Genomic DNA, 15,874 nt, shown 5'->3' with positions numbered 1-15,874 from the left:
ATCCAAATTTAATCAAATCAAAATTAGATAATAATCAAATATCCTTTTTTAATCGGAAGAAATAACCTACGCGATAAATTTTTAATCAACCGTGATTTAAATCCAAATTTAATCAAATCAAAATTAGATTTTAATCAAAAAAGCCCTTTTTAATCGGAAGAAATAGCCCACGCGATAAATTTTTAATCAACCGTGATTTAAATCCAAATTTAATCAAATCAAAATTAGATATTAATCAAAAAACCCTTTTTTAATCGGAAGAAATAGCCTACGCGATAAATTTTTAATCAACCGTGATTTAAATCCAAATTTAATCAAATCAAAATTAGATATTAATCAAAATATCCTTTTTTTAATCGGAAGAAATAGCCCACGCGATAAATTTTTAATCAACCGTGATTTAAATCCAAATTTAATCAAATCAAAATTAGATTTTAATCAAAAAAGCCCTTTTTAATCGGAAGAAATAGCCTACGCGATAAATTTTTAATCAACCGTAATTTAAATCCAAATTTAATCAAATTAAAGTTAGAAATTAAATAAAAAAACCCTTTTTTAATCACTAGAAATAGCCTACACGATAAATTTTTAATCAAGGGTCTTATAAAACTCAAGAAGTCTGAAGAGGTTATATAATTACAAGTACCGGAAGTAATTAAAATAATTAATAAAAATAAATATAAATAAATATAATAAAAAAGAAACACTTCAAATACCTTCATTATATCTTTACATTTCCTTGAACGGGACCTTTTCCTTAGATTAAACTTTTGTATAGGACTTAAGAAAACTTTCCTTCTCAAGTCGAAGTCGAAGTCGGTAGCGAGAGAGACTTTGGCGAAGAGTTCGATTACTTGAGAGAGCGCCGCGCCGTGGATAAGGAAGCAAGGGCCGTCCGTAGTCGTTGTCCCGGGGTCCGGCTGGCTCGGTCTTGACTCTTCCGCAAGAGGGCGTTTAAGAAATAAACGTCGTCGTCGTAGAAAATCCTTGGCCCAGGAAATAAGGAAAAATCCAAGGTGGCACCTTACGCGCAAGACCGCCCGCTTAAAAACAAAAACAAAGCCGAAAGGCGCGCCGCGATGGGGGGGACGAACCCCGCCCGAGAAAGGTCCGGTTTAAGGAAAAGGGCTCGCGCAAACTCAGTACGGATGCCTTTCTAAGACACGGACGGGCCCGCGTCCAAAGCCTTAAGCTTAAGGAGCTGCTGCTGGAGAAATAAGGAACACTTCGCGGTGACGGCAACGGCGGGCGCGCAGTCGAACGAACGAACTACTTACTAAGGAAAGATGAGCAGTAAGCTCCGACCCGATGACGGAGAGAATTTCCTTGGCGGCCGCCGAGATCCGGGGGGGATGGGAGTTTTCGCTCTCGAGGCGGGAACTTGGGAGCCAGCGCGCATGCTCCTCTCAGAGAAGGAGCTCGTCTAAGAGGGGAATCGGGGGGAGTTAGGAGGCTGCTAAGAGGCAGGCAAAGACGGGAGACGACTCAGGAGGAGCTTCACTCCGCGCGCGAGGAACTAGACTTACACCCCCCTCCCGCTTCAATATACATTACTTCCCCCCCCCAACCTCACGCCGTTCCCTCTCTCTCTGGCGCGCGCCTTTCTCTTGAGCGCCCGAGAGAAAAATATAGCAGCAGAAACCCAGGACAGAGATCCCAAGCGCGTGCCGTATTTAAACAAGGTCTTATCGTACAGGTTGCGACTCCTCTAATGTTTACTATGAGATGCTTGACTATAGAGAGCTTTCAGTTGGAGGAGGAGTTGAGTCTCGTGACATAATTTACGCTGCCATATTGGGGGGTGGGTTTAAAGCAGGAATGAAGCTAAGACCACCACCCAATATGGATGGCTACCAGAACAGCGCTGGTAAGACTTGGGACGGTGTGACCATATGAAAGCTCTCTATAGTTTCCACTGAAGGGTTTTTAGCCGTTGCCAGGTCGTTGGTGAGTGAGTAGTTCAGTTTAACTCAGTACTGGACCAACTTGATTCACCTAGGGCCTGACAACACTGGCTGCACTGAATTTTAAGCTGTAGCCCCTTCATTGCAAACTATCTGTTACTGTAAGAGGTGATAGTAAACAACGTGGGCATATTAATGAGAGTGCCATGGATCTCAAAAAAACCCAATATCCAGAAGTCATAGGGGGTGTGGCTTAAAACAGCTCCTCGCCATTCCTCCAAAATGGCGGCAACTTCTGACAGAGTGGGAAGGCTAGTGGGGGAGATTTTCACCCCTTTCACTATAAACACAATCCATGGTATTAAGGAAGGAAATTAAGATTGCAATTCTAGTATATCAAGGTCATACCTTAATACTAGGGTATTTCAAGGTCACCCAGTAATTTATGCTAAAGTGGTCGCAAATAATAATTTATTTATTCTTTGTCGGTTTTATTCTGTTTGAAACAACCTTGTAAGTGCTCTGTATCTGCACTCGGTAAGGGGGGGGTTACAGAGCTCGACGGGGTTTCTTTTAGGGTTCGTGTCATGAATCCGTTCCGTATTTCGCCCCCCCCCCTCCCCTCTTTCGTAGCTAACAGATTTAGGACGGAGGTATCAGCGGGTGGGAGAAGGGGGAGGGAGGGGGGGAATGAAAATAAGGGACTGCTTAGAATTTAATCTCCCCCTAATCTTACCCGTCGACATTTTTTTCCTCATGAACGGGGGGGGGGTGGAAATAAGACCATGATTCATGAATTTTAAAGACTGGCGGTTTTTATCTATGTTCTTGTTTGTATTTGCTGGGTTCAGGGAGGAGTTTTTTTCGCCCGGGATTTTTAAGGGTTAGTTTGCAAAAGTGTTAAGAGAACATACTGTGCAGCTAGGGTCTAGGGTTCTGCAATATTTTCAGACTGTATGAGGGTTTTCACTTTTCAGGTCCAAAGCGAGATGTTAATGTTAATTTTTTTAAGAATATTATTGTGTTGTAATTTGTAAACATTATCTTTTGGATCAGATATTTAAAAGTTCCAACGCTGCTCTCCAGCACACTTCAACCGTTTTGATATTTTCCCAACTAAATTCAAAAATCCCTGACCTTTTTGACCTATTTTGAACTTCCCTGACACGTTCCAACCCTTGTATTCTCCATTTCAAGTTTCCAAATTGTTCTTTATTTTCAAGTTTAGCAGACTACAAAATAGTCTACACAATTACTGTCGTCTACACTACACTAAAATCGCGTCTCAAAACAGGGTCGGACATAAGAATAGTTTCTTATAGGACTTGTGGTCAGTGTGAAGCCCCCCTCCCCCTTTGTTATTGGTCAAAATGTCCAGTGAGACAATCAGTGACCCTATTAGCTTTTAAAAAAATTATGGGACATGTTAAAATTTTATTGGACTATGTCCTGTCCAGTGTCCTGTGCTTATTTCAGGCACTGATCTCAAATACCATAATTCCTTTGGTATATTGAAGATTACCCAACAACCTATTATGAAATTTAAATCGTTAGGATGATAAAATAATACTTTTGAAAATGTATCGCCTATTTTAAATAAAAGAGTTCTACCTAATTGCAGGGGCCGATGTCGATAGTCTATTTAGGGGTTAGAGTTTTGTTTACATTGGGGGATCAGTTAGGACTTTGTTGTTAGAAGTATCTTCTCGGAATTCTGGGAAAAACCTTTTCTACTGCGGAGTAAAAATCTTCGGTTTCTCTCCGCGGATAGGATAGGAGCTACGTAACGTTTAGTCATAGATAGAAAATAGAGGTAGTTTTCACGGAGCGCTGCCCTGCAGCCTGCCTTTCTTCGATCCGGGGCGACCCCTGGTGAGCAACTCCACCGTTACGCAAATGTACATCCGAACTTCTGTCGCTTTTAGACCAGGCGATTAAACAAAATGTTAACTACAAAGTTTTTGATCAATGCATTTGTCAAGGAGGTCAACAGAGTGACTTGACTGACCACACTTAAAATTTCCTATTTTCTGTTATAAATTAATCTATTTATTTAATTTATTTTTATATGTATAATTTAATATGTTTTTAAACGAATGAAGGATTTTATGGTTTTGGTATATTTCGTCATTTGAATAAATTTTTTGTTCTCAAATATACTTGATACTTTTCATGTAACAGACGTTGGAATTACGAGTGTTATTACAAAATATGATTACATACGCCTATTCAGTATTAGAGTATGCTTGTTATTCGACAAAATAGGTTAACTACCGCTACCAACTTCAATTATTAAATATAATTTTATACTCTCAAATACGTTTAATCAAGTAATGTAAGGTAATTTTAAATTGCACTTAATCTACCTGTATGTACCTGACAACATTTCATTCAAGGTGAAACCAAACACTGTAACAAATCGAAATCGAAAAACAACACTACATATGCAATGAACAATTTTCTTTCTAAAAACTAAATATTCCAATTTCCGAACGTGTATTATTTTATTATTAAATAGCAAATGATGTTTATGGCAAAAGAGAGATTGAAGATTTGTTAATGTTTGTTTATTTTGCAAAGCAAATAAGCTACCAGCGCGCTATTGGAAAATACTCTCGATTGTTAGACAAATATGATCTCGGAAAAGCGAAAACATGACGATTGGAAAAATCACAAAAATTAAAAACAGCCTAGGTCATTATCAAAACGCAAAGAAAAGATTGCGTTGTGATTTTCAAAGCTAATTAGAAGAACTTAGACCAAACCAATCCTTTCGATTGAAAGCCCTTTTATTTGACCTTCATTTCAACCTCAAAATGCACTGTTAAAGGCGGAATAGGCCAACGCTTCACGCGCATATTGAAATAGTCTAGAAAGAAATTAAACCGTATAAAACACGAGCGCACGCGCGCGCGATTTAAAAAAAATACTAGGAGACATTATGATAGGAGTGGAAATTAATTATGCTTAGAGCAAAACAACCCTTTTGATTGTAAGCCCTTTTCTTTGAAATTAATTTAAACATCAAAATGCACTGTGAAAGGCGGAATAGGCCAACGCTTCACGCGCATATTGAAATGGTCTAGAAAGAAATGAACACTATAAAACACGAGCGCACGCGCGCGCGATTTAAAAAAAATACTAGGAGACATTATGATTGGAGTGGAAATTAATTAAAACGTGTATTCAATGTGTTCAATCGGCTTGATTGGTGGAAGCGCTAGTTTCCTAGTAAACAAACTATGTAGCTATAATTCTATATAAGGTTTCTTGAATTGAAATGAATACTTAATGAAAAGTCGGACTGTACCGGGTTGGGGGGGATTAGGGGGTTATATGGACGCTAAAGCTTTGATAGTTGCCAACACGCTATGGGTTGTTATCAAGAGCGCGCCAAATAAGCGCGCGTATTTTAATGCGAAGAGACAAAAAGAGCAACAAGTCACTGGCACGCGATACCTTTCTATAAAAACCGAGCTAGCCACGCGTAGATATCAGAAATACATCCATTTTTCAAATACAGCAGAACCTTTTTTTTTGAATCCCATGTTTTGCCCCCATATTTCCTTAATTTGATATTCCCTGGCTTGTGGTATTAGGCCTTGAACTACTTTCCTTCGCGCTTATATTATTGTATAGCTACGCCGCGGTTTTATTTCATCATCCACTGTTGGTTTTGTTTTTCAGAAAACATATTTCGGATATCCACGATTCCACGTGTCGATCTAGGTTTCCCGCCAAAAGCCCACCCAGTTTTGGCGGGAGAGCAACACGTGGACGCGTTTTATGGATCGCTCGCGCGCGCTCTCTCTCGCTCTCTCTCAGCACGCGACTTGAGAAAATACACGGCCTCTTAAATAATATCGTCAGAATCAAGGCGAGTTGACACTAAGAAAAGGGAGATCGCGGGGTCTTTCCCGGCCTTTGGAGATACTGTCAAGAGAGATTGGGCTAAGAAGACGATCGTTTAAGTTAAGAACGCGCAACAGGTTGCTCGGGGAGATAGCAGCGCGTATAGGCTGAAGTTTCCCGCCTTTTAAAAGGAACTGCTCAAGATTATATTATCGATTTAGGAAAAGTACCCCTACCCCTATAAACTCACTCTCTTAGCCGAGGTGAGCTCGATTGTCGTAATAATAAGAACGCCGTCAACAATTCGGCTCGATTAAGAATAGATAAAACACTAAAGGGATAGTCTCACAGGATATATGTATTGATCTAGTGTGAATGTCGATAAGGTTATTACTTAAATTACATTAATAAAGTATAATTTTTACTAAGATACGAGGGGTAAAGAATTGAAAAATAATAAATAACAATTAAATAATAAAAATAATATATAATAAAATGATAAATAAATAAATAAATAATGAAATGATAAATAAATTAATATATAATAAAATGATAAATAAATAAATAAATAAATAATAAAATGATAAATAAATAAATAAATAAATAATAAAATGATAAATAAATAATAAAATGATAAATAAATTAATAAATAATAAAATGATAAATAAATAAATAATAAAATGATAAATAAATAAATAATAAAATGATAAATAAATAAATAATAAAATGATAAATAAATAAAACAATTAAATAATTAAAATATTAAATACATAATGAAAAAAATAAATAAATAATGAAAAACGTAAAAAGAAAAATTACTAATAATAAATAAATAAATAATAAAAATTATAAACAATAAAAATTATAAACAATAAAAATTATAAACAATAAAAATAAATATTAAAAATAATAAATAACTAATAAAAATGATAAACAAATGAAATAATATTATAGTAAGTAATTTTAAGGGGTAAGTTCCAATCTTTCAAATGGATAACGTTGGTTAAATTGATGAAATGTAAAAATGTTTTTTAAAAATATAAATGATTTTATTAAACTTTTTCAGCCATTCAAAGTGAAATAAAATGAGATTGTTTCAGGCTCCCTTTATAACTAGTATCTCTTGCGACTAGCGCTTTAATAATTGAGCGGTCCATATTATTTTTTATTTCGAAATTGAGTGTTTGTGTGTGTTGGAGCTAGGGATAATTATCTTTTCTTGAATATTTGTTTTAGCGTCTTTTATAAAAGACAACCCCTAAAGGGGGGGCGTTGGGAGGGGGGTAGCCGCCTCAGTTTTGACTTTTGTATTATTCACGAGGTGGGGGGGGCAGGCAAAGGCTTAAAGAAAACAGAATAGCGTGCAATCTTCGGATCAAAAAGGCCTCGTGGGAAAGGCATAGTTGCGTGAACGACAAAATCAAGAACCCCCCAATTTTACATTTCCCAAGAAAATAAGATAATAAAGTGGAAATGCAACTAAAATATTAGACACCCCATAAGTTTATAAGTGATATGTTCCCATAAGTATGACGCTACCTATACCTCGTAATGCTACTGAGAGACTTACAGCTCGAGATAACTAGTTCGAGAAGAAGAACGACGGAAGCGAGTCAATTGAAGTCCTAAGTACACTCGGTGGTGGTTAATTTTGCATGCAGGACCAAGTTCCATCTAGGCACTCCTATTTAGTCTGTGCATTACTAAGTCCTCTTTGATAGCTAGCGCCTCACCAGGCCTCCCTCGCTTTACCTCGAATCTATGACCTACCTCATGACAAGCTCCAGTTTCTAAGTTTCCAGTGACAAACTTATGGAATGAACATATCTTATTACGTAGGCCTATGCTTCGAAATTTGAACTTAAATATATGTATATTAATGTCATATGGCGGTTTTCCATTCAAGTGATAAATAAATGATCATGAATTTCCTTTCTACTTTGAAAGTACGCGTGATCAAACATCATCAAGTCTTAAAGTTTCGTTGCAACAGCATTTGAACGAATTGTGTTTTTGAAACAAATGGTAACCGAGTATAACTGTGGCTCAAAATGAAGTGTTTAATAATGGATTGAGTTTTAAGTGTAATCAAGAAGAAATGTGTATTTAACGACTTTCAAGGATTCAGTGTGAAATATATAACATACGGGGATCATTCACACTGCAAACTAAACTACGTCATCACGTGTTTAATTTACCTCTATAATATTTTAAAAGATAATTAGCAAAGAAGATATCAGCCCTAAAATGGAACAGTCCCTTCCTAAGGTGGAACAATCAGCCCTAACTTGGAACAATCAGCCCTAAATTGGAACACCCCTTTCCAAACTTGGAAAAATCAGCCCTAAATTGGAACACCCCTTTCCAAACTCGGAAAAATCAGCAATAACTTGAAACACTTCCTTCCTAACTTGGAACAGTCGACCCTAAAATGGAACACCCCCTTTCTAACTTGGAACAATGAGCCCTAAAATGGAACACCCCTTTCCTAAGATGGAACAATCAGCCCTAAAATGGAACACCCCCTTCCCTAGTTGGAACAGTCGACCATAAAATGGAACACCCCCTTGCTAACTTGGAACAGTCGACCCTAATTTTGAACACCCCCTTCCTAACTTGGAACACCCAAATGTAAATGCAAGAAATCCAAGTTTCGGTAGCTAAAGGGAACACTAATCGTTAATTGCCTTGCTGATATTGCATATCGTTCCGTTATTACTACATTGCAAGCTCTCCCATTCAGTTTTCCCATCCCCAACAGTGTTCAAAAGATGCATGGTCGGACCAGACGAAATCAAATGAAAAATAGTCTTGTACATTTTCAAAAGTTTCAGAATCAGAAGTTTGACAAAAAAAATTGAAAAAAAAAAATGTAAAAAAAAGAAAGAATGGGATAAGATCTTAGTGGCTGGGTGCGATCACCTTGAGATCACGGCTTCCTTTGGGATGGAATCGGACACAATTCGTATCAGTATAATCTTATTTCCCCGTGCGGAAGTTAATTCTTCCGCCGCAGCGCGGGGTCCCGTATTCGCGTCACCCCCATTAATAAGGTAGAAGTGCGGAAAGGGACCCCTGATTTACACTTCCTCCATTACCGAAGTTTCCACGGACGCCTTTAGGGTCTAAGAAAGTACGTAGCAGTTGGTCCATGGGGTGAATTTCTCCCCCCACCCCTCCCTCTCCTTAACGTCTTTTCCAAAAAACTATTGTTATACCAAAAACTCAGACGGCGCGTCTACAACTTCTGGATGGTTGCCGGACCCCCGGAACAAGGCCTGCAGATTTTGAGGAAATGGCCCGGGAATGGAATTGAAGGTATAGTTGTTCATTTTTGGTTACATTTCGATTTGGTTTCGACGTCGCGATTCTAAACTATAACCAATCACAGACAGCGAGAAAATAAATTAAGAAACATTTGAGAAGCAAAAATAATGCAAGGTTGCAATTTTTCAAAGCAATTGACTTTCTATTCAGGAACAATTTTCTTTGGATATATCTGTATTGAAATGACGAAGAAAACTTCAGTTTAAATTTAAAGAGTGTTTCTAAGATGACAGTTTAAAAATTAAGGGTGAGCTTAAAAGGGTAATTAAGACATAAATAAATGATTTAATAAATAAATAAATAGGTAAATAAATAAATAAACCATTGAAATCTTACGAGTTTTAAATCAAATCAAACTCTCTGTTGTTTATCTTCATTTCACGAATAAACAGAATTTGCAAGGATAATTTAAAGGGCTAATGAAGCGTACCTTCTAAGATATTATCTTCATTCATCAAACCAACCATATCTTATAGGCAAGTGACAATTAAATGTAAATGATTTAATTGCATTAATATTAAATATGAATAAATTCCTAGCATATTGCTGACGTCGTATATAACCAAGGGATTATTAATATTTTTTTTAATAAGAGAGAAAAAAGTAAAATCTTTTGAATCCCAGATAACGGAGAAAAGAGAGAAAGAGAGAGAGAGAGAGAGAGGTCTTGGTGCAGTTGCTGCTAAGAGGGTGGTCGCTAGACCATTTTTCCTGATTTTCCTTTGTCCCCCTTTTGCTTAGGAACAAGTAAAGCCGTATAGAGCAGTGAGCTAGCCGCCGGCTGAACGGGGATCTTACCCCCGTGCCACTAGGGGCCCCCAACTAAACCAGGGTCCCGTACCAGAATTCAACCAACCAGGGGGGGTCTAACACGCGCAACAACATAACCAAAGCGAAACCCATGCATACTTCGTGCTGACACATGTCTCTGGCCCTACCAAGTGTCCAGTCCCTCCTCGAAGGAGAATAGTGGGGGCATTGGGGGTAGGTGGGTAGCACGCGCCAGACACGCGACTGTTCTCGTTGGGACCCCCCCCCCCCTCGCCTCGCGCCCCATCCATCCTGGGTTCTATTGTACCTAATCTTGAAGCCCCTGTCCCGGTTTATGCTGGCCCATTATGCTCTGCGCCTTCAATGAATAAGACTTCTACTAGCATCGACTACACACACTAAGGGGGGGGGGGGGTTGAAGAACGGGAATGGGGGTCTGGGGTCTGGGGTCTAGGACCGGCTTCTTTAACGCGGAAAAGGAAAAACCCGGACGGACAGCTGCTACTACAGGCTACCTACCATCACCGTCCGGATTAGGATATAGTCAAAGGGGGAATGGAACGAAGACCCTCACCACTCTACTCTACACTCCTTCGTCTTACAGCAAAAACGTCTTATCTCGTTTCGTGGATATGCTAGTTTGAGTTTCTTGCAAATACATGAAATTAGTCATGTTATTTCTTAAATCTGATCAAATTAGCTTTTCTATTTCTTAAATCTGATCAAATTAGTAAATTAACTTAACTATATTTAAATTTAAGGGGATATCATTAAATATCAGAGTTATCGCAAAACCCCTCGATTTCTCCTAAATTTTTAAATGAACATTTTTCCTACGTACTATTTACTGACCCGTAATTTATTCAAATTTTTACATTTCGGAACCCTTCTGGACCCCCAAAATAAGCTAATTCTTGTTTATGTTGTCTCCATAATATCAGGGATCCCTTTAACCGTACACTTAATAATCCAGGACCACTCAAAAACAAATTAAAAATAAATAAATTTTGATTACGAAATTTCTCCTCACTATGTTCCATGTTTTTTCCTGGATCCTAAACCCGTAACAACTAGATCTATATTTACGAAACACGGTGAAATAAACGTAACAGAAAACAAGACAATTAAAGAGAGAAGTTTCTATGACAGTTACGACCTTTTGAACTCTGTTTCAAGCCCACCCCCTTCCAAAAGAAGAAAAAAAGCGGGAGCAAAGAGAGAAAGAGATATCTGGGAGAGTTCTTATATTCGGAGCCCGCTTTGCTGAATCCAGTCATCTATATACTTAGTCTTATAACGGTATAGAAGAGAGAGAGAGAGAGAGAGAGAGAGAGAGAGAGAGAGAGAGAGAGAGAGAAAGCACGTGGTTTTTGCGCGCGCCAATTTCCCCCCCTCCCTCCCCCACTAGAGCCGCCACGCGTCATCTCTAAGTAACCATCGCGAGGAGGTTGCCATGGAAACGGCGGCGGGACAGCTGTTATCAAAAACTGGATAAGACTCATTATATTCATGCAGAATGAGATTTTCAATAAGAAGAATGTAGACTTCTTTAGACACGAGTCGTTAAAAGCAAAGCGAGGGAGGCACAGAGAAGTTGCCAGCAGAACCACGAGCAACACACCTACCCACTACTCGCCTTCCTTAGGATATGATGCTACTTACTATAAAGGGATAGTCTACCCGGTTCCTACGTCAAAATTATAATAAAACATTTTGGAATAGTTTTTAAACCCTTTTCAAAGGAATAGCGACCTGATTTAAAAATTGAGATCTCAAATCTAAAGAAAACCTTACTATTTTGAGAGTTTAAACTCTTCTGATTCCAAAAATATGCTAAATAAATATTTAAGTATGAGGGAAAACACGGGAAAAAACACTTCGAAAACTTGAAATATGGGTGGCAAAAACGAATTTGCGGAGAAGATTTTTGGCGGGTTTTTCTCCTTGATACGTCACTCACGACATCTCGCGGAAAAGCCAAGCCCGTGTCTACTAATGCCGCGCGAATCTGAATAAAGTAGGCTTAACAGGCGTCACGTGAGCGACATCTAGAGTGAAAATTTCTCCTTACTACGTCATCAAACGAAACAAAATTTTAACTAGGCCTTTTCTAAACGCAATACTTTGATTGCAATTTTATAAATTGCTACTAAACCAAATAAAGAAGTAAACATATCATAATAAACTAGATTTTTCAAGGATTTTTTTCGCATTTTAAGTTTGTGGATGACGAAATTATGTCACTAACACTTTAACTAGGTATTTTCTTAATTTGATTTTGTCCAATTGTTTTTAGGTCAAATGTTGATTGGCCAATGCTCATAGTAAAATGATCATTAGTCTTAGAACTCAGTCTATCCCTTTAAAGTCGAACGAGATGGCTTGAGCGCAGACGTTTGGCAAACTTTTCTAGCCAAATAGAAAGAAAGATAAACGTTGTTGTAGGAAAGACTGAAAAGTTTTGTCCTTCAAAGGGACAAAACACCCCCGCGTCCCCCGCTCGTCCCGGTGTCCGGATTTACCGGGAGTCTTTCAATGAAGAAAATTTGGATCATTATGTATTATTAGGAATTAAATACACGAGGTCTACACACAACCAGCTCCCTCTTGCAATAACGAAAGGGGATGGAACGAGTAAAACCGGAAATAAATCTAGACCAGACTGATAATGTTCAAATTCAAATTTACCTACCTTATTTTAAAGGGGTAATGAAGTGCTAGATTTTTCCTAATTATATTCACGCATTTATTATAGGTAGTCATGCATATTTGGGCGTGAAATAATTAAACCTAACCTAACCTAACACGATAGGAGTGGAGTAGGTTTTCTATCATATTCAGCTAGGGTTCGGACGAAATTTTTAAATTGAAAATCCCTGACTTTTCAATCAGCTTATCCCTGACCACCAGATTTTGACACCAATATCCCAGGGAACATTTTAAGTACGTGTTAACCCGTAGAGCCCACTTCATGATCACACCTGGGCCCATATTTAGCATTGCTCGAAGCATGGTTTGTGGAGTGGCAAAATTGCTCATAGAAGTTACTTCTTGGACTCTCAATTGATTTCCCATAGAAGCATACTACCGCATGTACTTCGGGGATTTCTCATCCTAATTTTATTAGGGTTTTATTATCCCTTTAAAAACCAGTTGAATTTGAATGAAAGCGTGTTTTTTGGAAAACACCCCCGCGTGAAAAATTGTTCCAGAGCAATTTTTCCATTCAACGTTTTTGGTCTATTGTTAGTGGTCGAACCTTCGAAGCCAGCTTTAGATATTCAAAAGGTCTAACGTGGTTTCCCCAACTACACATAGAAGAAAATGCTCATAAATTTAAATGAAAGTAACTGAAATCAAACTCAAAGAGCAAGCTTGAAGCTACCGAGTCTAGGCGTAGGCTAGTTAATCCAGTTTTCATCGAAATGTGGAAATTCATCCAAGATTTTACGAAATACTACTATTATAATATAACTATAAACTATACAAAATTTTACGTTTTAACTTGATCGGTTAAACCAGAAATCGGAAAAGAATAAAGATGGGCTATTTCGACTGAACTATACAGCGAAATTCAGAGCTGCCCTTTACAAGGTAATATATATTAAAACAGCGTGACATAAGAGTTCAAAGGTCACCTTATGCATACAATGAATCCATAGCAAAAACAATTGGTGAAAATCTCTTTTCAAAAGTTTTAAAACTGATAACGAGGTTGATACAGATTTATCATTTCAGATTACCATGGCTGATCTTCCCTGAGAGTTTAAAGTCATTATTTTTCCCTGATTAATTTTAATTCCCACTTTGGTTTGTAGTCAAGTTCAAAATAATGTTGTCCAGTACTTATCAGAAACACCCTGTACAGTTGAAAATTAATTGCCCAAACAATATGAAATTCCCTAATATTAACATTACAACATTCCCTGAGACCCATTTTCAAAATCCCTGACCAAATTTCCCAGGTATTCCATGATCTAAAGGAAGGTACCTATAGCCTTTGATAAATTGCATGGTCTAGGCCTATATGCCAAAAAATGTAAAGCACCGTTGGTATTAGGTAAAGAAAACGGGTTTTGAACCCAAACTTATTAAATTCTCAAAGATGATTATTTAGTTGGCGTTGATATTATTACAACATCTGGGCGCTTACGACGACGAGCCCCAACGTAACTTGGGAGCGCCGTGAAAAGCGGGAGGGGCCATTGGCGTTCTCGAGAACATGAACCCGAATTTGAATTGAACCCCCGCGCCTACAAACGCAGCTGCTAAGAGAGAGACAGGTTAGCGACTCAAGCAAAACTTTACCTTTTCTCTCTTCTTCGATGTCGTAGTTCTAGTACAACTCGAATTATCAATATACTGTATATAATGTACGCGTATATTCATTTATTTATCTATTACAGATTAAAATATAAATAATACCTAGAAGTTGCATTGTGATTTCTTTCAGATAAATTCACCTATTTTGGAAACTAATATTCGTATTTCAAAGCCAAATCGAAAGTACTTCAAGGGACAAGTCACTCTTCTTGTAAATTCGACGGGGATTTTTGTAAATTTCATTATCAAAACTTGTAAATTAACCATAGATTATTGTAAAATTATTATATATTTTGTAAATTCATCACATTTTTTTTGTAAATTTAGTATATTTTTTGTAAATTTAGTATATTTTTTGTAAATTTAGTATATTTTTGGTAAATTTAGTATATTTTTTGTAAATTTAGTATATTTTTTTGTAAATTCATCATATTTTTAGTCAATTAATTTTATTTATTGAAAGTTAATCAAAAACAATTGCAAATTCGTCATAAATTAAGTTCACATCACATGATTTAGAGAAAATAATTTGTCAACTCCAGAAAATCCGAATTGATTATATTTTTTTTTCAAAGTGACTTATCTCTCGACTAAAATAAATCCAGGTGTTGTAAATAATTCAAATAAAAAACCTAATTTCTCCGCCACTAACGCCATCTATTACGGAAAAAAAGAACTAGGCCTACATATTTACTAACCATATAATAAAGTCTACGTAATGTTACCATTTCGAGGTCCAACTAAGCAAGTTCTATGGTTGAACCAAGGAGCGTTTGACCATTTCCAACGCTTTTAAGAGAGTTGCAATGCAATCCTATGGGAAGATTGACCACTTCCAAGGTTGTAATCAAAACGGGGGGGGGGGATGAATATGTACATGGCTATTAAGAGGAACTACAGGGGGAAGAAGGTGGTAGTGGTGGTACACTAATGGTTTTCCCGATAGGCGACGAAAGCCCAGGGAAGATTCAGTTAGGGTGGCCCGATAGGCATCCGAAGAGTTTCGACGATGCCACCACCTCTCTAGCTTTGCATCCTTTGCAACCCAACGTTTATACCCCCCCCCCACCTCTGATGCACGGAAACTTGGACGAGTTCACATCAGGCCTACCATCGCCAAAAATTCTTAAACAAAAAAACTTTAATTCTTTATAGACACTTTTTTGTTTCATAGGATTTTATAGGATTGGAAATTTAGTTAAATGAGGTATTTTATTAAATTAGAGGTGAATATAGGATACGTATTAAAATATAGTATTTTATAGGAATTACAAGATGACTGGGTAGCCTGATTTGTCTGAAATGAGAGTAATTAGCCAATAGACCAAATTCCAAATTCCATTAGTTCCACAACAAAAGAAAACACCACAGGGGCGGGGCTCCATCTCAGGTAATTTCTCAGGCGCCAAAAATCACCGCTAGAGGCGCTGCGAGTAGCCTCTTGGCGCCAGGGAAATAACCTAAGAGGGCTTCCTTCCGCCCCTGTGTGTTGCTTTCTCTGCAAGTAATTATTGTTATCTTGGTACGTAAGTACTACTAGGCTAGAAAATGCATTTGTTTCTGTAATGCGAACGCGACTCTTAGAAGTAAAAGGTTCACACCATACCTCTATAGACGTTATTGAGTCTCCATCTATAGGCACCTCATAGCATAGCGGCGTTTGAATCCGACCGAGATTGAAATCAGGAAGGAGTTAG

At 37.7% G+C, this 15,874-nt stretch overlaps 1 protein-coding gene across 7 annotated transcripts in view; it reads right to left on the bottom strand.

The window, feature by feature from the left end:
* The window catches only part of pros (homeobox protein prospero), a 145,961-nt gene that overhangs the window by 73,950 nt on the left and 56,137 nt on the right, over window positions 1-15,874 (bottom strand). For 4 of the 7 annotated variants that reach the window (XM_089836057.1, XM_089836061.1, XM_089836060.1 and 1 more), the window contains exon 1: window positions 717-1,544. The exons of the other annotated variants lie outside the window; for them this stretch is intronic. Coding sequence is in view for 1 of the 4 variants with exons in the window: in XM_089836064.1 (XP_089692190.1) it covers window positions 717-722 (6 nt within the window). In the remaining 3 variants the exon portion in view is untranslated. Of the gene's footprint in view, window positions 1-716; window positions 1,545-15,874 lie in introns of those variants that run through there. 7 annotated transcript variants of the gene reach the window in all.

The sequence above is a fragment of the Phalangium opilio genome, unplaced genomic scaffold (assembly GCF_054372755.1).
Source record: "Phalangium opilio isolate 3A_F unplaced genomic scaffold, DU_Popi_V2 ptg000042l_1, whole genome shotgun sequence".
In the NCBI taxonomy this organism is placed as follows: domain Eukaryota; kingdom Metazoa; phylum Arthropoda; class Arachnida; order Opiliones; family Phalangiidae; genus Phalangium; species Phalangium opilio.
This window is presented reverse-complemented; position numbering and strand designations above follow the sequence as displayed.